This window comes from Panthera pardus, unplaced genomic scaffold (genome assembly GCF_024362965.1).
Source record: "Panthera pardus isolate Hobbes unplaced genomic scaffold, ASM2436296v1 HiC_scaffold_17, whole genome shotgun sequence".
NCBI classification, from domain to species: Eukaryota; Metazoa; Chordata; class Mammalia; order Carnivora; family Felidae; genus Panthera; species Panthera pardus.
The window spans coordinates 9,421,195-9,445,213 of NW_026526732.1; the positions used below are offsets into that span (position 1 = coordinate 9,421,195).

General features: G+C 45.7%; 1 protein-coding gene across 2 annotated transcripts in view; it reads right to left on the minus strand.

Annotated features, from left to right (window-relative positions):
- TULP4 (TUB like protein 4) overlaps positions 1-24,019 on the minus strand; it is a 242,569-nt gene that overhangs the window by 16,288 nt on the left and 202,262 nt on the right. For both annotated transcript variants that reach the window (XM_053904314.1, XM_053904313.1), the window contains exons 7-11: positions 22,956-23,090; positions 16,099-16,265; positions 8,406-8,630; positions 7,186-7,420; positions 2,543-2,687 (exon numbers count right to left, since the gene is read on the minus strand). In XM_053904314.1, coding sequence (XP_053760289.1) covers positions 2,543-2,687; positions 7,186-7,420; positions 8,406-8,630; positions 16,099-16,265; positions 22,956-23,090 — 907 coding nt within the window. The remainder of the gene's footprint in view (positions 1-2,542; positions 2,688-7,185; positions 7,421-8,405; positions 8,631-16,098; positions 16,266-22,955; positions 23,091-24,019) is intronic.

Consider the following 24,019-nt stretch of genomic DNA (forward strand, 5'->3'; position numbering starts at 1 on the left):
CCATGGTGCTGTGTTCCCGGGGGCAAGGCCCCTTCATTTTCCAAGTCTCTGCCGCCTGCTTTTGCCTTGTGAGTATGAGGGAAGAAGAAGAGAACTGTGTACCAAGTGATAGATACTTAAAAATACAGCGAGATTAGACCAAATCAAGTGATTCATTTGTAAGGAACCCCAGAGAATTACAGTGTTTCACTTTCTACTAACAGTAAGTTTAGAAATATCCACATGCCTCGTGCATGTGGGAAAATAGCAGGTGGGAAGAGACATATTTCACCCTAAGGCCAAATGATTTTGCGATTCCTAACACAATGTCAGGATTTCAATGGACTTTTCTAGCCTTTCACCAGCTGTGATATTTAAATCAAATCTGTGGGTCTACAGCTTTTCTGTTGTTTTCTGTTCCTACATTATATCTCTGGTCCTTAGTTCCTCTATTTATAACATGGGGACATGTGTTAATGCCAGCCTACCCCACAGAGAATGCTAGAAAAATGAGTATGTTAAGCTTGATGGCAATCAATAAAAAGAAAGCACTGAGCCTCAGAGGTACTACCTGAGACTGTGATACAACACCAGGGGCCCCGAAGCACAGGCAGACAGAGGCCCGAGCTGGTTACAGTTCTGTGTGAGGACTGTCTGGCCTTTGCAAGTAGGGGGATTCGACACAGGGAAAGACAGAGGGAAGCAGGAGCAGCCTCAGGGAATGCCATATTCGGGCACTGTGAAAGGACATTTACAGGTGAAGGATTTGGTTGCTTATGTGTTAAATGTCCTCCCTTAATTAAGGGAAAAGCCGAAACACTGTAGAAGTGTAGAGAAGTTCACAGTTTTATTTGCAATTTTAACAAGCTCAGAATAAAGATGAAAAAATAAATTGCTTGAGCAACTGGATATCTATACAAGAAAAAGTCACCCCATACACAAAAATTAATCCGAGACTGAAGTATGAAAGCTAAAACTACAAAGTTTCTGGAAAAGAACAAAGGGATGTCTTCACGACCTAAGGGTACACAAAGATTTCCCAAACAGGATGCAAGAAGCACTAATCATAAAAGAAAAAATTCGTATGACGTTAGCCATGTGGCACTCCATGTCTCTGCCCAAAAACCCATAGCTAAAATGCATAAAGAATCTTACAACCTGGTAACAGAAAAACAACTCGATAAAAAATGGGCCACAGGCTTAACAGACACTTTATAAAAGAAGATATCCAAATGGCCGATTAACATATGAAAAGCTGGGTGGCATCACCAATCACTAGAGATGTTAAGATAGCCCTACGCACCCACCAGAATGGATAAAATTATTTTCTGACAAGGACAGTGCAATCGTGGGGGAAAACAGAAGTCTCACATACACTGCTGGCAGAACTCAGAGTACTACAGGCACCTTGGAATACTATTTGGCAGTTTCTGGGGAAGTTAAACATGTGCCATGGCCCCACGACTCCCCTGCCCGAGACAGAGGAGCGCATGTGTCCGCAAAAAGTCTCATTACCAGAGGTCAATGAGTAAATGGAATAAACAAACTATAGTATATTCATTACAATTGAAACCACAGAGCAAAAAAGAAAAACAAACTACGGATACACTTGACACCAATGGATCTCAGTCGTTATGTTGAGCAAGAGTTAAAAAAAAAAAAAAAAGAAAAAGTATGTAATGTTTGACGCCATTTATATGAAATCCCAGAACAAGTAAAACTAGTCTGTGGTGACAAAAATTAGAACAGTGCTGGCTCTGGGGAGTGGGTATCGAATGGGAAGGGGCACGAGGCACTTTTCGGGATGACCGAAATGTTACCAACTGGGCGGTAGATACACTGGTTTATCAACCGCACAGTAAATTACGTGCTTGAGATCTGGGCAGGTATGTTATCTGTACATAAATTCTATCTTAATTTTGTACAGTATCACAGAATTTTAGAGCTAAAGAGATCTCAGTGAAGCTCTGCCCCACCCTTTACCTTCCGTAAATAAGGATACTGCAATCCAGCTCACAGATTCATTCAAGGTTATATAGCCTTCAGTAGTGGAGTCAGAGCAGGGGGCCTCTTATCTAAGACCCCACAGGCCCTTGTATCTACTCTTAGCTTTTCGCCACTCTACAGGACAAACCTTTAGGATCTAAAATTTTTTAAATTTACGATTTATTTCCAATCACAGCATTATAGGTATTTAACTTGGCATTCTCTTCAACACATTACAGTACATTCCCTGTAAAACCTTTTCCTTACTTTTCTCAAACTAGAAGAACAAACAAGTAAGCCAGGGAGCTACGGCCACCCCATGCCATCCACCATCAGTGCTAACCCTTAGAAGGTCTGAAAGTTTAGAAAAACTCCTACTGGATGGATTTCTTCTACCCAGAGGAAAGAAGAAAGGAAAGCTGTAATTATTGAGGGCGTATCTTCCAGATGAAAGGCAGGGATGCCCTCTTGCTGGGCTCTCCTGGTGTAGGTTTCAATGGGATTCAGCTGCAGACACAACACAGACACACCTCCAGAGGCACAAAAGAGGAAGAACACCCCTAAAGAGCGAGATTACCTTGGGAGTTTGGGTGATTTGCTAGCTCGGGAGATTTTGGGGGATTTCTTGGCAGCCCAGTCGTCACTCAGTTCGATGTCACTGGAGTCTGAGCAGTTACAGCTGTCGAGCATGGCGGAGATCAAGCTGTTGCCGTAGATTTCATCTGGGGAGACACAACCAGAAGACTCTGGGAAGTGGTATCAGACCCTAACAAGGATCACTATCACTGGAAACTATGGGACAGACCAACTCTACAAGCCAGCATTTAAGTCGAGAGTTTGAAATAGAAAGGACCAGAGCATGGTTTCCTTTCTACGTTTTTATGCTATTACATTTTCTAAGCAAAAGGAGGCAATTACTTCTACTGTTATCAAAGTGGACATGGAATTTTCATGCCTCTGTAATATATAAAACAGTTCTGCAGTGTTTACCAGGCCAAAAGCTGGAACGTCCCATCACACCAGGTATCTATCTGTGTTCGTACGAGTTTGCAGGCAGCCTGGGGACCTGGGCCGAGCAAGGGGCTTGCTGACCCAAGAACCTGCTGGGCCCTGACCTGGGCCCTGTGATGGCCTCTTCTGGTTCCACGCCTGCTCTGGACTAGAGACCTGACAGAGTCAGCTCCACTGCAGGGGTTCCCAGTTTAGTTGGCCCGCTTCGAGTAGCAGCTGGAAGGAATGCCTGTGCATGAGGCCTGTCAGTGGAGGGCCTGGGCTCTGCTGAGGGTGCCTGGACACAAGCTGCTAGAGATAATTTTCACAACCGGCCACCAGGCAGAAATTAGAGGTCCTAAGGCAGAAGCCAGTGTGCACAGAGGTTGGGCCATCACAAAACTGCAGAGTAGATGGAGGTCATATCGGACACCTTCCTCGAAATCTTTTCTCCTTTGCTGCCTTCCTCTCACCCCTCACATCCCTTCACTCCCCAAATGCTGCTCTACCCTCACTGCAGGTAGCCCATCTTCAAAATCACTTTGTTTTGCTGACAAAAAGCCTCATTCCCTCAAGGCTCCAAGAACCTTGCCAGGTAATAAAAAAGCTGAGTTGTCCAACTGCAATGAAATGATTGATAGAATCTGAGTGATTTTATCATTCAAAAAAGCTGTTTACATTTGAAAAGATAAGTGTGTTAATATAAACTAATCTCTAGTGTTTCTGAACATATGGAGGGGACATCTGTGAACAGGGGCCTCTCGGAGGCCACTGGAAGCAGAGTATGCTGTCTGGCATGCATGCTACCTGGAAGCAGGCTGACTGAGGCCCAGTCTATGTGCCCACATCACCCTCTTCTTAAACTACCTCCTCATCAGAAGGCGTGACTCGTGAACACAGCAAGCTAGACTGGTGTGCATCTGAGTTCGATCAAATAAAGAGGCTTCACTCACAGGCCTTGAGCAGCGCTTTCCATTACTTAAGTTAGGAGTCACTTAGCCAGAGGAAGCTTGGCCCTGACTCACATGGGCATGTAAACCCCCAGAAGGTTTCTGTGTGCTCATGAGCACGGGGCCAGTTCACTGACTGAGAAAACTCAGTAACGTGTTGTCCACTCAGCTCCTGACCTGCTTGCTAATCCAAGATTTCACAGTTGGCTATATGTCATAACATTTGCTTTTTTCCTTTACTCATGTCTTAATCCATTTGGGCTGCTATAACAAAATGCCAGACTGGGTGGCTTATAAACAGAAATTTATGTCTCAGTTCTGGAGTTGGAGGTCCGAGGTCAGGGTGCCAGCGTGATCAGGTTCTGGTAAGGACTCTCTGCTTGGCCTGTAGTCGGCCACCCTCTCACTGTGTCCACACATGGCCTTTCCTTAGTGTGTGTGTGTGGAGAGAGAGCTCTCTCCCTTTCCTTACAAGCCATCAATCCTATTGAGATTCCGCCCTCACAGCCTCATTGAACCTTAATCACCCTCTAAAAGCTGTATCTCCAAATATAGTAACAATGGGAGTAAGGGTTCAACATATGAATTTCAGGGGGACACAATTCCACCTGTAGTAAGCTCTAACTAAAGATTCCTTTAAAAAATTTGTGGATTTATGCTAAAAAAAAAATGCTCTCATGCATGCTCTCAATTATAAAAATACACACTGGTAGTTTTGAGGAGTGTGTTAGGTTGCCTGGAGAGCATTTACAACAGCACGCACGAGCTTTGGAGTACAACTCCCACCTGGGCACTGGACTTGGGGGCCTTGCCCCAGACCTCCTGAATGAAGCTAAGGGGCAGGTCTGGCAGCCTGCTTTTAGAGAAGCGCCCCAGGTGACCTGCAGGGAGGTGGCCCATGGACCACATTCTGAGAAACAATGATGTGCAGGCTTGAAAGAGTTAATCAGCTCGTGAGAAATTCTAGGCTTCCCAAAGTCCGGAATCTTTTCCTCCTCTGTACCAGTCTGCGTATACCATTTGGTTGGCAATTAGTCATATTCTGCCTTGTGACACATCTTCTATTCCTGTCTTGAGGTATTAAAATCTTGATGTTTTGGGGCACCTGGGTGGCTCAGTGGGTTAAACTGCCCACTCTTGAATTCTGGCTCAGGTCACGATCTCACAGTTCGTGAGTTCGAGCCCTGCATCGGGCTCTGTGCTCACGGGGCAGACAGAGCCTGCTTGGGATTCTCTTCTCTCCTCTCTCTCTCTGCTCCTCCCGTTTTTTCTCTCTCTCTTTCTCTGTCTCTCAAAAATAAATAAAAATGTTAAAAAAATTAAAAATAAATAAAATCTTGATGTTTTTCCTGAACTTTCCAAGCATTAAGTTGTCTTGTCACCCAAAGGGGTTTATAAACTTCCCGAAAGCAGAGATGCCCTGGCGTTACCCACAACCACAGGAGATTCAAAGACGACAGAGAGGGTAATGAATACATACTGTTGATGTGCTATGCTTTATAACTTTTAGATTTGTTTAATTACAAAAATAAAGCACCTTATTCCCCAGAGGACTGCTAGCACTTGAGCCCATGTGCACAGCACGAGCTGAGGGATGGGAACAGTCAGCAGAAGCAGGTGTTGGGCCAGTGGTCTGGCCCCCGGCCTCGGTGCCCCATGGTACCCCCACCTGCTTCTTCTGCCTGATTTTTAGTGGGAATTTATGCACGTGGGGGCAGAAGCAAGCACTTCATGTCAGCTCCCTTCAACGTTCCATCTCAGTACAGGTTTTATAAACTTGTACACACGGCAGGGAGCCTCAGGGACAATGACCCTGTGGTGTGCGCCTTCCACAGCCCGCCCACTTTGGGCACTGCTCCTCTCCCTTCCCCTGAAGCCACAGCTTCTGCGATGCCCACTGCCTTCCTGCCCTCCTCACTTCGCCTTCCTTCCTTCTGAATCTTCTCCCTCCTCTCCACCTGCCTCCCTACCAGCCTCCAGTTCTTCCACTCACCTTCCCTGCTCTTGGTGCTCATTCACTGCATGAACCAAAAGACAAAAAAATGGACCAACAGCTACTGTTTCAAAGTACGGTCCTACTGCTCTCAACTTTACACGGTAACACAGACGGCAGAGTGCGGCCACAGACGCTGCACGAATCATGGAGGGCACACAGAGTGGGGGCAGCTACGTGAACTATCGGAGTGGGCAAGCACGTCAGGCTGAAGACGCTCACTGCGCCGTGACACCAGCGCATCCCAGGGCTTCAGGGACACGAGGGGCAGAGGCCAGTCTGATGGGTGGGAGAGGGAGCGGGGCTGGGGAAGTGGAGAGGATGAGTGCGCACCCATCAAACAAATCCCTTTCGACTTGTCCTCTCAAGGTCAGGCACTGAGTTCCCTCCGTCCAGGCCCTCGGGACTCTGCGGGGGAGGTGGGGGAGATAAGGCACCGGCAGCCCAACTGACAAGTGACTGGCAGGGAAGGCAGTGTTTCTCCCGCTGCTGCAGGTGACAAGCAGGATTTCACAGGGGGCAGTGGAACATCTGAGCCGGCGTTACTGCCGGCGGGGCGTGTGGGCCTCACAGTCACTAGCTTAGGACACTGGGCAAGTGTCCATAGTGCAAAGAGAAACAGCAAAGTTCCTTGGCTCTGGAGGCTCACAGTGTAGGACCCCAGAGGAAGCATGCAGCGAGCACCTCGAGTACACCAACTGAGTAATGAAGATCAATATAGGGGAGAGTTTTCAGAAAGGCAGAGTGATTCATCATGCCAAAATCTTTATGGATGAGCAAGGAATTTTCCTTGGTAACCAGCTAAAAAGCGGTTAATGGTGGATTAGTAAGGAGCAAAAGGAAGATTCTAGTAGGAGGCTGAGGAGTAGGCTGAAGGTTTGAAGATTTTAATTCCATCATTCGCTCTGGGAGACAGAGATGTACCTCACGATGATTTTCAGCTTGTCTCAGCAGTACATTAAGGCCCTCGATAATGCCTGATAATAACTAAAAGAGGAACCTATTATTCCCAAAAAGCCTGTGCCAGCCTCCCCCAGACTGCGAGTTACGTTCCCTCGATCCACGGCCCCGAGCAAGCGAAGTCTTACAGGTGCTGTTAAAAACCCACCGGAAAGTACATTTGAAGAATCATTAGCTTCAATACAATTTTGGAAACGGAGCAGCTTCAAGGATGTTCCACGCTAGCCAAAACACAGGCCCACATTTCTTAAGTAAGCATTAACTTTGCACAGGCTGTCAGGAACACGAGTCCTCAACCACACCCGAAAACAGGGTGTGGAGGCCCACCTGATTTGCTATCTGTCCGGGGGTCCATGATGACAAACTCTGGCCGCAGCTTGCTGATGCGTCGCCCCTTGAGGATGGGCACAAGCCCGCCCAGGTACTCCAGGTAGAGGGTGTAGCACGGGCCGCCCACCTCCGGGTCGTCCTCTGTGCGCTTCATGGTGCAGTGCAGACGCTCGTTGCCAGCCGAGGGGTAGCTGACAAAGTCTCGCATGTTGTTGGGGTCTGGAATTGGGGGCTGGAGGCAGGACATGGAAAGAAAAGAGTACAGACAGCACTGATTACTCCAACAGAGCACTGGCTGATAGCTCAGGGAGTGTTAACCGTGTGATGGAGAGCAGCCATTCTCAACTGTGGGTGCACGTAAGAATCTCCTGGGAGCTTTAAAAAATACCTAAGCTGGGATCCCACCTCAAGCAATGAAACTGGATTCTCTGGGGGGTGGGCCTGGGCATGTGCATTTTCTAAAAACTCCCCATGTGATTTTAATGTGCAGCTAGCGTTGAGAATCACTGGTTCACAACCAAGATCATTAAGCAACTTGAAAAAACATCCCAACAGATTCTAAAACTGATATTTTAAGAAAAAAGTAACCTCGAACAAGTCAATCTGATACTTAGAAGCAGAGCTAGGATACAAAAAAGAGAACACGGGAAAGAATGTAAGGTGCCGAGGCCTGAGGTTAGGAGGAAAGCCACACTTGACTAGCAACTGGCAGATACAGTCCACACACCACCAATACACGGACTAATTCTTGAGTTGCAATCAATATAAAGGACAAGTGACAGCGAGTGCTGGATGGAGGTCGCCCCTCCTCAGCGCGGTAATTCAATCCTCAGGACAGGGTTCACTCTGACCATTCCCGTAACTAGTGACGGAGCAAACTACTCAAACTTCTAGGAACGCGTTTCTTGCTTTTCTGAAGCACCTGCCAGGAAGTGAGGACTGAACCAAGCAGACAGATGATCAGGATGGCACGGCAGTCAAGCTCCCAATACCGCCTCTGCCACAAGAAGCTTACGCCCCTTACACAAGGCAAGTCTCTGGTGGACGCTTCTCGTGCCAGGGACACACTGCACTTGCAAGAATCCGTCACCTGGATACGCTCGCCGAGGAGCAGACATGGCTTTTGCGCTCCTGCTCTGGGAATCTCACCTGCCCTCCGGGAGCAGGCAGGCAGCCAGCATGGGGGAGGAAGAGAAGGGGGGGTGGACGGGCTTTACCTTGATGGTGGGGATGAAGGCGGTAGAGAGGTAGGAGCAAAGGCGGGGGGGCAGGGTCAGCTTGCTGACGTCCTTGTCTTCTCGCAGGGCGCTGGCGATGGCCTGCTGGCACAGCAGCTGCAGGCTGGACACGCGGTGCTCCACGCGCACCACGTACAGGGCTGGTCCTGAAGCCATCAGCAGCCGCGAGTCCCGATGTCCCCAGCAGATGGAGACAATGGGGCGCTGCAGGAAGTGAGGGAGGCTATACTTAGGCTTCTGCTCTTGTGGTAAGAAGACGATGCAAGCGTGTCTCAAGTAAAATAAAGTGACTGAATAGTTTTTGAGAATATTGGTTTTAAAAAGCACAATAGATAACGAAATACTACATTACACAAATTCAGTATTTTCATTGGAAAGTAGTCAGATCCCCAGGCCAGAACACAAGGCACTGACTGGAATAGTTCTGTGAAGTTCTTTCACATGTATTATCTCATTTAATTTGGTATCGTAAAACCTAACTTAGCTCTAATGTCTCTGCCAGAAGATGCAATTAGTCTGGGGAACAGTAAGACACCTTCCTTACTGAAACTCTCGTTATCTGGATCCCTAAGAAATTGGTGGTAGTTCCTGTGGCTTGAGGCAGTAGTGGCAAGGAGGTAGAGCAGATAGCATTTTTGTCCCCCTTTTGTCCCAACAAGGAGCATTTTAGCATCAAATCAACACTGGGCCTGGGGTCATGTACCGTGTGGCCTGGGGACCATCATACAATCCCAGGAAGCCTCTCGTGTTGTCACGAGTAAAACGGGAGCTGTGAGGACAGAAAGAGAGGCAAGATGCCGAAGGTGCTTCTGGAACCGATCACAGGTTATAACCCATAGGCACTGAATCACTGTCACCCTCAGCAGCCCTGGAGCTAAGGAAAGCTAAAAGCTATGTGGAAAGAGGACCCAGTTTCTGCGGTGGCCACTCCAGGGCGTTGTGGACACCACTGCTTTGAACAGGCAGGATGAAATCCAAAGATGCAAGTCAGTGACTAGTTATATTGAAAAAAAAAAAAAAAATCCAAGGCTCGGGGGTGCCAGCCAGGATCAACCAAGGAAGAAGGGAAGTGGCAGAGGGCTGTGATAGCAAAGCCACAGGAGAATCTGTTCATTCCTGTCCAGCTGGATGGGGCTGAACTTAACGAGGTCTTGAGGGGTTTCAAAGATCAGAAGTGGGGATATCAGATCTATTATAGGAATGACAGGAACAGAATTTTCACGCTTCAGTGACAAATATCAAGATAAAAGGAACAGATTAAGACACCTGCTTAAAATAGCCTCCAGGGTCAGCTAATCCAGGTTTCAACTTCAAAACAAAATGCAAGGCTGAAGATACTCCATCTTTTATTTCCATCTCTGTAAGCCCAGGCAGCCGTGGGTGGGAACCTAGAACTCAAGTGTGCGGGCCTCCAGAGTACTTCTAAAATACGCCTCCTTACAAGAGGATCCCACACCCGGGGCCGACTCCATACAGGGGCCTGTTAACTTAGAGTAAGCCATAATCAGTACTAAAGACAAAGCAGAGAAGGCATAAAAATTACACAAAAATTCCTTTGCTATCATTAATCCCTGTCCCCTCTGTCCTTCTGGTTTCTGCTTTTCATGGTAACAGTTGATTACATGTTTTGGGAGGATCTTACATAAAATTACCATTATGGTAAGTATGTATCGTTTATCCCTTTGTACAAATGAACTTGAGCCACTTATACAGACTTTCAATGTGGATAAAAATTCTCTCTCTGGGCAGCCTTGGGTGGCTCAGTTGGTTAAGCGTCTGACTTCAGCTCAGGTCATGATCTCACGGTGTGTGGGTTTGAGCCCCGCATCGGGCTCTGTGCTGATAGCTTAGAGCCTGGAGCCTGCTTCACCTTCTGTGTCTCCCTCTCTCTCAAAATAAACATTAAAAAAATTATCTCTCTTACATCTCAATAAGTACATATAACATCTCATTTAATCCTTTCAATTCTACCATGTAGGTATCGTTATTCCTATTTAACAGGTGAGGAAACTGAAGCTCAGAGAGGCTACTTAGTTGCAGCTAATACACTGTGAGCTACAATTCTCACCCATTTCCTCTCAACTCCACAGCTTATGCTCACCTACCACAAGATGCTGCCTCCTCTCTGTTAGCGTACAGATATAACCACCTAAAGAATGTATAATGTCCCACTAACAAACTTAATAAAATAAGAAACAGAAATAAAGAGAATTTGCCTGTAACTTATTTTTATAGCATATACTCCCTGTAAGATGTAAAGCAGCAAAATAAATACTGGTACCTTTCCATACTAATTTTTAAGGCTATATTAGAAAAATAAAGAAGCATTTACAGATAGAGCTGATCCTCTTGTCTCAAGGTTTTGAGATCTCCCTGATGTGGGGAACTGATTATTGTAATTCCTACTGAATGGGGGAGGCTTGGCAGTAGGGACATGACCTCAGGATACCCTTAAGTCCTATACACCAGGAGAAAGACTATACTGTGTATTGAAAGCTGCTAAGAGACTATATCTTAAAACGTTCTTCCCACAAAAAAGAAATGGTAATTGTGTGCCGTGATGGAGGTGCCAGTGAACCTTACGATGGCAATTCTGTTATAATATACAAGTGTATCAAATCCACACTTGTGTACTCTAATTTACACAACATTCATGTCACCTATATCTCAACAGAGGTGAAAATAAACAAATAAATAGGAAACCACACACAAAATCCTTTTATACCCTTTTGAATACTTTATACTTTTTTAAATATGTCATCTTATTTTTTTAATGTCTCATTTCCTTCTGGTGCTGATTTTCCTGTGCTGTTTATGGGTACTTCAGCCTACAAAACCCTCCCTACAAATGTTCTGCTGCTTTGGAAACAATAAGACTCAAGGCGCACATGCCACAGATGTGGGGTGGGGGTGTCTTGATTCAGCTGCCCCCCAATCAGGGACTTCTGCCCTCCGTCCCCGAGGATCAGGGGTGCCAGCAGAGCACGAATCCACTGCCTGCCCACAGAGCGCCATCTTCCCTAAGAACTGCCCACCTACCAGGATTGGCTGCAGCAGAAGAGAAACATACCAAATGTTTAATCCCAATAGACCCGGGAACAGATACGGGTGCACACTAAGACAACTCCCACAGATTAATGCTTTTGAACAGTTGCTGTCTGCTAGGGAAAAACTCAGCTGTAAATCTGCAGACTTAATCTCTCTCAAATCACACAAAATGACTATTTTTAGAACTGATGGCCAGAATTGTGAAGTTGGTAACATTCAAATCTTAATTTGTGTGGGCAAGTTCACATACTTTGCGTGTCTAAATCCAAAGCAAAAGGACAAGAACGTGAGCTACATTTCGGGGAGCATCAGTGTAGTAGAAATCTAGGGCTCCGGTGAGTTTGATGAAACAAGGACAGGTATTAGCTGGAGAGAGATGCTATTTGTATGGAGGTCTGGTGAGTGGTTAGCGCACAGTCAAGTTGACCACTTGAGGACCTGCCTGTCTCGCTGTCTGATGCCGATCCACGTGAGGGAGGCAAGTGAGTCTGCTCCTCTTCCGTCCTTGGCTATAGCACAGGGACTTTATTAGTGAATGGTCAGTCTCAGCCCCTTCTGGCACATGAAGACACGCCACACACTCGCGAGCCTCACCTCCTGCTGCCCACGAAGCACACCGCACACTCATCTGGGCATCTGTTCATCTACTGTGCTGCCAGTCAGTCATCCAGTTAGCTGTCTGTCAAATGTCTGCAGTGGGCCACACACATTCCAAGTGTTGGGGACCAACACAGAATAAAATAAAATCCCTGCCCTCGTGGAGCTGACACTGTGAGGTAGGACAGGAAGAGAGATGCACATCTCAGTCTCTCTGATGGAGAGTACCTGACCATGCCGATCATGTCAGGATAGGGGCCTTGAGAAAGAGCAAGGCGGTCGTTTCAGACAAAGGGGGGCAGAGAAGGCTGCTCCAAGGAGGTAGTTTTAGCAGAGGCCTGACTGAGACGGGCAGTCTATTTATTCTAAAAAATTGAAAGCTTCCTCACCATATTACTATTTTTGTATACTGCAGTGAGTTGCATGGAGTCCTCTAAAAATCTAAGAGGAATGAAAAACAGGCTGTTCTTTTCATATTAAAGATAAGCTGCTCAAGAAAGACAACAAAAGGGTTAAATCCAGCTGTCCCAAGAGAGGGACAGTGAGGCTGTCCGAACCCACTGTTTCTGGCTGATGAGGGCTCCCAGCTGAGGACCAGGGACCAGCCCATGGAGCTGTCTGACCCTGTGGGTGCCAGAGGGCCCTCCCAGCCTCCTACAGCCAGAGCAGCTCTGCCCCTCCTTTCCACAGCTCCCCTAGGAAGTAGAATGTTTTCTGTCTTAGAGGAAATGCGTTCCAATGTCTAACATTGGAAGGGGATGTGTATAATGTCTGTAAAGGTGTGTACGAAGGGAATGTCTAATGTTTGTACAAGTGTGTACAAAGAAAGAAAGCCTTCTAGAACAGTTCACTGTTAAACAGACCAAGTTGGGTGACTGGTCACCATCAAACTGTGTTGGTGGAGCCACGGACAGTTTTGAATATTAAGCTGTAATGATTTGGCCGCTGACTAAGGGGCAGTAAGTAGTAAAAGCCAGCTCAGCATTCAGGCACCCAAACTGCAGTTTTAGAAAATGCACCATTCTTATATTTTCAAAGCTGACAATCCCAGGAAGGACTTTCTTCTTATCCATTTCTAGCAAACCATGGAAAAAGCACTCCTGTGGCAGCTTCGTAAGGATAGGTACAGGGGCACCTGGGTGGCTCAGTCGGTTGAGCGTCCGACTTTGGCTCAGGTCATGATCTCACAGTCCGTGAGTTCAAGCCCCGCATCCGGGCTCTGCGCTGACAGCTCAGAGCCTGGAGCCTGTTTCAGATTCTGTGTCTGCCTCTCTCTGCCCCTTCCCCGCTCATGCTCTGTCTCTCTCTGTTTCTCAAAAATGAATAAACGTTAAACAAAAATTTTTTTTAAAAAAATAGGTACAGTTAGTCCTCAACAAAAAGGGTCAATATATACCTTTGCTAACAGACTTTCCTTCTTGAGTACAGAGTCTATGACCATACCTGCAATCTCTCATTTCACTTTTCAGTTTCCACATCCATCTCTTCCTCTCCCTTCTCTCTTAACATTTTACCCTAATTATATCAACAAAGGAACCTTACAGAATATAAGCCAACTCCTCCAACATGCCTTTAATGCAAACAAACATTCATAAAGCCACAACAAAACCAACCAACCAACCAACAACCCAGACCCAAATTACTGAAGCCTGCAAACTTCAGTCAGTAATGCGAACTCTAAACATCTGCTGTAGATGAACAGATATGCAACTACATATAGATGGTCCCAGAAATAGCTAATGAGGTAAATTACAGGATTTTCAACTACAACAGGTAGAAAGGAAAGGAAAAGAAAGGAAAATGAATTGCAGTGTATTTCCTTTGAAGAGCTTCAGCCACGGGCATTGCTGTTATGAGTAAATCAGGAGAATCCATTTTAAAGCTGAGGCTGCCGCAAGTTTGTGCCCAGCAACGGCTTTGTACGCAATAACCTACAATCTAATTAACTTGCAAATAAATTATCCAATCTAAATTGCATTTAGTTCTTTCTATAAACAGCCCAATAAATTTCCCAACTTCCTTCCTGCTATAAAAATGTCCCTGCCCTTGGACAACTTGAAACAGCACAGATAACATGTAATTTTAGAATCATTACAGAAGAAAGTTGGTGCTCTCTATAATTAATGTTGTACTTGATTTTTTAAATTTTATTTATTTTGTTTTTAGAGAGAAAGAGAGCGCATGAGTGGGGGAGTGGGGGGGGGAGGAGAGGGCAAGAGGGAGGGAGGGAGGGAGAGAGAGAATCCTGAGCAGGCTCTGCACTCAGCTGCAGAGCCTGATGTAGGGCTTAATCCACTGACCCTGGGATCATGACCTGAGCCACAATCAAGAGTTGGTTATTCAACCGACTGAGCCACCCAGGCACCCTGTTGTACTTGATTTTTAGTAACACCATTACTTTACTTTGTATTATTGAGGCAATTTTTTTTCAATGGTTTACACAGATCCTCAAATGAAAAAAAGAATAATTTATTAAAATTCTGAGACACTATATGGATATTTTTCCCCAAAGGATGATCAGCTAAGTTCCCTTCCTATCTCTGAGCCCCAAACAGTTAAAATTCAAGACCTATGTTAGTTTCACAGTTGTATGTTACAGTTGGTGAGAACTTCTACACTGGTTGAGGCCGTTGAGCGTCTACCATATTCCAGGTATTTCAAAGAAATGAAGAAAATGTGGTCTTTGACTTCAAGAAGGTAAGACAAGTACACAGAAAAGTGTAATAAATATCAGAAGTATCAAACATCCCAGGGGGATGCTTCATGGAGAAGAGGGGTTGCAGCTGTTGGGCAGATTTACATAAGGATGTGACCGTGCTGGCGTTAAGGATGATTTCCCCCAGCTGAGATGGCAGGGAGGGCAATCCTTGTGGAAGGAACAGAATACCAGCAGGAGGGGTGCCCTGAGTCAGTTTGAAGAGTGGACAACACTGAATATACTGGGAGTGTGTTTCATTACTTCAATTCACAAATAAGTTTTTTAATAACTGTAAAAGCCTTATTAACTCAGAAAGAGCTGGAAATGCCCATCCTCTCCTACCTGTCAGGGTAGGGATAGAAAGTCAGCACAACATCTGAGTGAGAAGGCACATAGCCTCCTGGTTCAAACTATCAGCAGAAAGCACTAAAAAGAGCATATGTTGACAACTGTCCATCCATCAATCCACCAAGCAAATATTTACTGAGCACCTACTATGTTCCAGACAATGCACCTGCAGTTTCAGTTTTGTTAAGATGAAAACGTTCGGAGATTGGTTGCGCAATAACGTAATACAATTAACAATACTGAACTATACACTTAAAAATGATTAAGACTGCAAATTCTATTATGTGTGTTTTTCCACAACCAAAAAAAGAGAGCTATATTTAAATAATCAATGTCTGCATCTAATTGCAAATTTCCCCGAATCTGGTATACCTGCCTCTTTGAGCTGGGTAAGGTTAGAAAAGAAGTCTCTAGTTTATTATTGCCCCAGTCAATCATCAACTCACTCTCAGACCTGTCTCCACTACACCCCACTAAGAATTTCGTCCTCCACGAGAGCTGATCCAAATCAGAAATGAAGTGGTCTACAGATCTCTGGGAAATAAAAACAAATAGAAAAGGGCTACCTTTCTTTCCCAAAGATTTTTAAGCTTTCTTACTTACTGTTTAACAGTCATTTAGCTAAGATGTAGAAGTACATTACTGGCATAGAAAACCTAACATCAGAGTGAATAAATGAAGATTCAGCACATACTTCTGTAAGTGCTAATTTCTGCCTGACGATAAACACCAGCTCCCTCTGCTTACTCACTGTCCACTCTTTTCAGTGGGGGATGTAACAAAGTATTTTGGTTAAAGGCAAAAACATGTTTCTCCCTTATTTCTTCTGGCTTACACTCCATAATTTAATTAAGGTCAACGAAAGATTAAAATCTGTCGAAGATAATTATAGGAACTACAGCCACCTCACGGTGTTTAATGGAGCCCGGAGAGCATACTAACACAGTGGCGTTACAATGAAGGTCTGACACACATCCTTACTTGTACAAGCGTGTCCAGGGTGAAGATGTGCTCCCCGCGGACATTGTAGAACTTGACCATGGCACTCTTCAGAAGAGGGCCATTGGGGAGGTCACTGAGCTGGGTCTGCCGTTCCATGCCAGAGACGGCCAGGAGGTCTCCCTGCGTGCACCACTGGGCCACCACCTCTGAAATCACAAAGAAGACAGTCAGCATGAGGATGTGACCCTCCCTGAACCTTCACTGAAGTAGTTTAGAAAACAGAGCTGCTGAGCAAATACAATGGCAGCTCTTACCCTTTCTCTCACGAAGACAATAGCTACCCATTTCTCTGAAGACAGTACAGACTCTATTTAAACAGGTGTCTATCACATGGATGGGGAGCACAGCTCCCTGACACAAAGCTGTATCAGGCCAAACCACGTGATGAAGCCGGCATGTTAAATACCTAACTTCAACACCGGCATTACCGTCGAGGGATGTGCAGAAATCTGAGGGAGCAGGTAAGATCATTAATCCCATGACTCTCCATCTGCTGCTTGTGTCCCTGCCCTCAGCGATGACTCTAAGAATTTACAAATGCAAAAAGTAAGTCAAGAGCAAATTCTAAGTTTATATTCATTTGATTTCTGTGCACCACTGGGCAGATAAAGTTCAGATAAAGGACTTATCTGCATATGAAGGCCTTGACTTTTATTCCACATTGGGATGTTATGAGGGCTTAGAAAAGAAGATAAATACTTCTGTTGGATGGAGTGTTGTCAGAAATTGTCAGAAATTTTCACCCTGGAGATGTGATGCCCACCTACCAAGCCACTCGGTACCTATAAAAATGGCTACGAAAGGGTTTGTCAAATCCCAACGTGGCAATTTACTTATTCTGGCTGGTAAAACAAGCTAATAGTACTAATAAGATTTAGAACATAGTTCTTCTCCATCAAGGCCCCAGAACCCTATCTGGCTCATACAGAGAGCACTGATATCCAGAACTCAGAGGCCTGAGAGAGGCTGGATGGAGCTGACGGTGCCCTGTCATGACAGGACACGTCTCAGAGCTGGGACCAGATGCCAGCAAGGCCTGAGCTCCATCAGGTCACAAACCATCACAGCACCTTGCTCTTATTCACACGCGGTGCTGACTCTGATGTTAGTAACAGCACATTCTGAGGTCACCAGTGCTCTGTGACTTCCTTTGAAGACCAGACTGTGGTCCCAGGACAAGATGGCTCTCTGGACCCAGGGAAGCGACAGCCAGCCCATCAGGTGAGCCACCGACAGGAACTAGAGACAGACGTAGCAGAGGGCTGAGTGAACCCAGCTACAAACACAGAACGAAAAATCTCTACAATCTGAGTCAGTGAAAGCATCAATAAAAGGAGCTTCCCCCCCCCCCCCCCACTTTTTCTTATAAAAGGATATGAATAAGGACAAGTACAAACCAGGAAATGAAAAATAAGTTAAAAGCATCATCCAAATATCCTGGTGAGTAAGATCTCAAAAAAGACGAGAGGGGGGAAGGCTTGAGGATTTGTGCACGTATTTCACTGTGCTCGGGTATCCAAAGGGCTCAGGTGCTCTGGTGAGAAGCCGGCCATGACAATGAAACTGAAATGACCTTCTCTGGATGACAGTTTTGGCAACACAAGGAAGTCAAGAGGAAGAGCCACTAATGCTGACAGGTAAAGGTGACACAAGCAGAGTCTGCGGTTGTTTAGGATGACAGCGTCCCTGCAACTGCATAAACGAAGAGGACAGCACCCAATTCCTGCGGTTCTGCCGCTAACCCGCTTCGGTCAGGTGGTGAGTGACGAACCCGCACCGTTCTTCTTGTTATTGTTTTAGTAAGATTCTTTGAACTTGCCCCTCAGAAAAGTGGGCTGCTGCCGGGCTGCTGTCCCCGTAGGGGCTGGCGCAGACACACAGTCCGCTCAGACACTGCTCGGCGACCAGAGGCTCTGCTCCCCACACGGGCGCCTGGGCCCGGGGAGCAGGAGTCCGCGCAGCCACAAGCAGACGCCCAGGGAGCTCGTCCCCGCAGTCACCAAGTCATACTGAGACAGCCGTGGTCTCCACAGCCAAGTCATTGTTTAAAAGAGAACAAGTTCTGTAGGAGTAACACCACTTCTTGTTCCGACGATGACACAACCAGCAGCATCAACGGCCTGAGCCAGTCCTGATGCACATGATGGGCAGGCGTTCACCAGGGGAGCCAGCTTACCCCAGAAAACCCCGTCACAAGGAATTCAGGAGTGGGAGTAAGAAAGAAAAACCACGGACTGTTCAGTGGCAACCAGGGCTGTGTGAGTACCTCCACAGGGGCTGAATCCCCAGGGTGGGACTCTAAAATCCTCATAAATTACTACAAAATCAAAGAAAAATCACATATTTATTCACTTTCTAGATTTCACTTCCATAAAGAAGGAAACAGAAGCCTAGATGTGGTCAGGACAGAAACTTTCCTGTCCCAGGAAGTTTTTATAAGTTTATATTAGAATAGAAAATAATCCCCAATGCCTTTGCCCGATCTTTTAGTAATAATTTCACAGTTTCTAAGCCTCTAAAAATTTGTGTCAAAATATAAGCCAGAAGGAACGAACTAAATGCTTTATTCAGTAAGCCTCTTTTCACTTTTCCTGAAGCTCTCAGCAGAGTCTCTAAGGATGTGGGGAGTTCCAAGGCACAAAAGAGGCCCATCCTCCTAAAGCACTGATTTTCCTTGATTTTTTAAAAGTAATCTCTATGCTGAACATGGGGCTCGAACCCATGACCCTGATATCAAGAGTCATATGCTCTACTGGCTGAGCCAGCGAGGCGCCCTGCTCTTGATGATTTTGAAGTGTCTGTGGATTTTTGGTCTCTTAAACATTTTATACACAAAAAAATTAGCAGAGTCACACAATTCTACTTTAGCTAGACAATCTTATGGATCTTTCTTGGTAAGAGCCGGAAGGGTCAAAATTTGACTTGTAGTGTGCGGTGAGAAAATTTGGTCCTTTTATATTAACAAGAGCCCCTTGTGTGGAAAGTTAGTGCTGGGTCAAAAACAGGCAGCCAAGTATTCGTGGAGAAAGAATAGCGCTCTTACCAAACACCACGTGTACTTGAGCTGCTGGTTGGAAGCCTGAGTGAGGTTCACGGGGGCCTTTGTCTCTTGGATGCCCACGTTAGTGATTCATCTATTAGTCATTAGATACATGTGTACTTGTGTGTGTACACGTGGATTTTGTGTTGCGAGAGAGAAAATGAGCATGTGCACAAAGGAGAAACAAATTAAGTAGCAAAGTGTGTGATGGTAAAATAACATGTACTTTTTCCCTTTAATAACAGTGCTTCTGTGAACATGTGGAGGACTGAGCAACAGCGGCGTGTATTCAGTGAGGATGGACCCAACCTCTATCAGCACAGACCGCAGAGGCAGACAGCACCACTGACTGGAACCACTCTCCTTCAAAACCCGCTCTTGACTTTTACCAGTGTGGTGCAATGAAGTGACAAAGAGAGGAAATGCTGTAAAACAAAGAAACAAACCCTAGGAGTTTAAATTCTTTGATTTTAAGACAAATGTGGGTGAAATGAGCAGTGCCTTTGAGAGCTTGCTTTACGGCAACGGATGAAGTGTCTAGGTCAGAGTTTCTGAGCGCATCGCTGAATTGTTTTTTCCTTGAAGGGTAAGAGAATATGCTACCTCAAAAGACGCCACACCGGCATATAAAAACTATTTTGAGCTGAAGGCAACTGAGAAAGAGCAGATACAAAAAAGCTCTCTCTTTTCCCCTATTTGCCCAAAAGCAGGGTGTAAATTTGTGCAGGCACTTGCCCACTCTGCCCCCTGACCAGGAAGGACAGAAGCTAATCACTGGAGACAACTCTGGACCCTCATCAGCCCACACACAGCTCCAGAAGAATCTACATGACAAACTTCAGGAACTGGCCATTATCTTCCATTAGTCTTCCCTGTTTACCTTCCCACAATCTGCTACCCTAGAAACTTTAAGTCCTTTCCCTTTGTCTTGTCACTTTTCCAAAAACGTTCTGTTCTGCTGTTAATATGCAATATAAGCCCAAGCTCTACCCACCCATTTGAGTTACTCATCTCTGAAAGCTTCCACCGCTAAATGCAATGCATGTGTTAATAAACTTGTTTCTTTTTCTCTAGTCAACCTGTCTTTGGTCAGTGTAATTTATAGGGTCCCAGTCAGAAAACCTAAGATCTGTAGGGGGAAAACAGTCTTTCTTCCCCTACATTCTCAATAAAAAGTACAGTAACTACAAAAGGTAAAAACCCCAAATAAGGTGTACTAATTTATGGTTCACTATGTGATAAAGAGAAGTCCCCTAAGTTGGGACACTTAGCAGATTCTTCTTTAAGGCAGAATCTCCTCAGCAAACATCTGCAAAACAAAATCACCCACCACCCTATGAATCTGCAATCAAAACACAGTGTAACAGGTGGCGGAGAAGAGGGTGATCACAGGGACCGTGAGCTATCTGCCATTCTGTGTTCTTTGGCAACAACATAAATTACAACGTTGGTGATAAAGCAGAAAATATCATGAGTCATGTTTGTTCACTGGAGAAGCTCTCTGATGATATTTCTTTGAGACAGTAACAGAGAAAGACTAACCCGTTTCAGTCCACCCTATATGACAAGTGACCGACCTGTCCACCACAGGACAGATGACCATGGACGGAGCAAGTTGCCACATGCCACCTTGGCAGATTCTGGCGATCTCTTCCTAGTATTTTACCCCATGAAGTTGTGGACAAAAAACAAAACAAAACAAAACAACCTGCTGCCGTTGATAGCACATGTAAGACTGAGTCCTCATAATATTCTGAAACCAAGACAGAAAGAGAAACTGCCTACATCCAGCGCCGATCGGATGACATCAGCTCACTTAAATTTTACCTAACTTCCTGCAATTAAGACGACTCCGTGCAAAAGCATGTCCCCCCATGAAAGTGTGAAAGATTTAGATTAGATTTAGATTTCTAGTCAGGCAATGGGAAGAATGCTAAATTTGCCTGTATTTTTAAGATGAAACTCAAGTCAAAAACTTTCACACTTGGGAAGGCCACCCAGGGTCACCTTCACAAGCCACCTCATATGCATTCCTAACCTTCCACCACAGGCTTGGTGGGGATGTGTCAGAAGTGCTGCTCCAGTGCAATCTAGTTTCACAGACAGAAAACAAAACAACACATTCAAGGAATTAAAAAAAGTTTCCACAGGTAAGCAAGACGACAAAGATTCAGAAAAATGTGCCATATGAGAAATACAAGGGAACTGACTGGTAAGATGTTAATTTCAGTCCTGATCAGACACGTGTCAGAGAACAAAGTTCAGGGCTCCAGGACTAGAGGCAGGTTCTGAGAAATTAATAAACTTAGTTGAAGGTTTAAAAGTAGAATTTCTGAAGAAGAAAAGAAGAGCCTGGACAACCAAATATATGTGAGAATTTATGATGACCACCCCTGCATGTTAGCTCCACAAAGGTCAGAACACTCAGAAAAGAACCTGCAGAAAAGACCAAGGAATGTAAGTTCATCATCATCATCATACACACACAGAACTATTTACTCAGCTTCTAAAGGAGCCTATTTGTGGTATAAAGAGGGACTTCTACATAGTTCATGTCCCTCAGGAGTTTAGGCTAAATAATTCCTCACAATTATAGATCTGAAACACAAAATGGGACACCCACAAAAAGGAGAACTTGTAAGAATATTCTATAGTTTAAGGGGCGCCTGGGTGGCTCAGTCGGTTAAGCGGCCGACTTCAGCTCAGGTCGTGATCTCACGGTTCGTGAGTTCCAGCCCCGCGTCGGGCTCTGTGCTGACAGCTCAGAGCCTGGAGCCTGTTTCAAATTCTGTGTCTCCCTCTCTCTGACCCTCCCCTGTTCATGCTCTGTCTCTCCCTGTCTCAAAAATAAATAAAACTTTAAAAAAAAGAGTTAAAAAAAAAGAATATTCTATAGTTTTAAAATGGAATCAAGAAGTGCTTAGGGGCAGGCAGACAGGTATGATGCACTCCAATCAACAGTTAAGTTATACGGACTTGAGTCTCCATTATCATCCCTGCGATCCCTGAGTAATTCAGACAGGAAGCACATGACACAACTCTCTGGTCTGAGGCAAGTTCTGAGTGACAGTAGTAACTTGAACTGCATGTTCTGGTTTACCCCTGGTCTTCCATTCGGATTACAGCAGGTCCCTTGAACTTTGAGACCAAAGGCAATCCAGGGATTTCTACACCGTACCATTTAATCCTGAAGAGACAGAACTGTTTTTCCAAAGAACTCATCAGGGTCACAATGTGAGTAAATATTCTTGGATTGCAAAATTCAGAACATGCCAAATGCCTATGGACAGCGATTTTCTTGTGAGAGAACACATTTCATAACATCTGTCAGGGAAGTCAGCACTTGGCGGTTGCTGTTTACATCAATGCCTCAGTCCTGCAGCTGCGGGAACTTTACCGCACAACCATCGGTGTCTTAATACGCCTCAAAGTACAGGGGCTTCTGTGAAACTGCCGTGCTGGGTCTGCTGCCCCAGGAACGGCGGGTGCTGAGGTCCAATACTGTACTGACATCATATGTTAGCCAGAGGCAAACACGTACACCCAAGAGAGGGTTACTCGTCGTAGTAGGTAAAGACAGAAAGGCGAAGACTGTCAGGAATCCCTCCTCAAGATAAGCCTAGGTGTCAACTTGTCACATAAGCAGAGGAGCAAAAGGAAGTGGCCTTCATTAACAGACTCCATTAAGCCCACGGACGGGCAGGAATGGATAAGTACTGGGTGCGGGACACCCACCGGAAGGCAAACGCACACAGGGCTGATGTGTGGGCTTGGGGTCACGTGCAGCCTTCTGTACCTTTCAGCCCTGAGCGGATGACAGTAGGAGACAAGTCGTCATAGTTGTTCATTAAGCTGATGTCCCCCGAGGTGAAGCTGACGGTGAGCAGCGGCTTGATGTTCTGCACCGGGATGGGATACGCTGCTGGACCATCTGCCGGGACAAAAGTGCTGAGTAAAAAGGAGGCAAGGCACACATGACCCAAATCTAGGACACACTGCTGCAGTCTGGCAGAGGGCTTTAACAACTGCCTGACACTGCAGACCAGACTCTGGACTGGGATGTCACTGAGTAAGGCAACACTGTACATAGCACTCAGGAACTATGTGGGGCCGTCAGGAGGAGCGCCACCGGGGAACCCTGGAATGAGAAGCAGGACGGGGACAGATGGCCCTGGAGGCACCAGGTGGGGCTCCTTGGGCTCTGGGGTATGGTGATGAGAACACATGTGAAGATTATTAACTCATGTGTTAATGCGTCATGTTTCTAATGATGTGTAAACATAAATTGTTATTTTAACGTCACATAACATGTAAGGATGGTGGAAAGAAGGATGAAAACAATTTCTTAATCTTGGTCCAATGTACAGAGAAAAGTTGCTTTTCAACACTAATGCCCTTTCATTGGACATTATAGGAAATAGGGAGCCACAGCAGCCACAACGAGTAAGTTTTTACCATAAGAGACTCCAAACCTGGAGAGAAAGCCAAGGTTGGCTGTGGCTCCTAAACAATTCTGCTACATCTGCAGTGCACAGCCAGTATAAAGAAAATTCCGCTCTGTAAGTTCAAGGAGTACTCATGGATGCTAAGGAAGAACTGTGATGGGTCATGTTCTGGATTCTTCCACATGCTGCTTCAAAAGTAAAAGTCAGTCCCTCCCACAGGCCAAGATAAATGAGGGCTCTTTCAGAAGGCCCCCTGCAGGCCTCATACCCATGCCGAGTTCATCCCTGGGAGCCATCCGGAGTGGGCTGGCCTGACATCCGCACACTCGCCCCACCTCAGCCCTGCCTGTGGAGGATCCTCAGGTATTACTTTCCTCTGCTTCATTTTCAGATGCTGTACGTACCTACCTCTGTG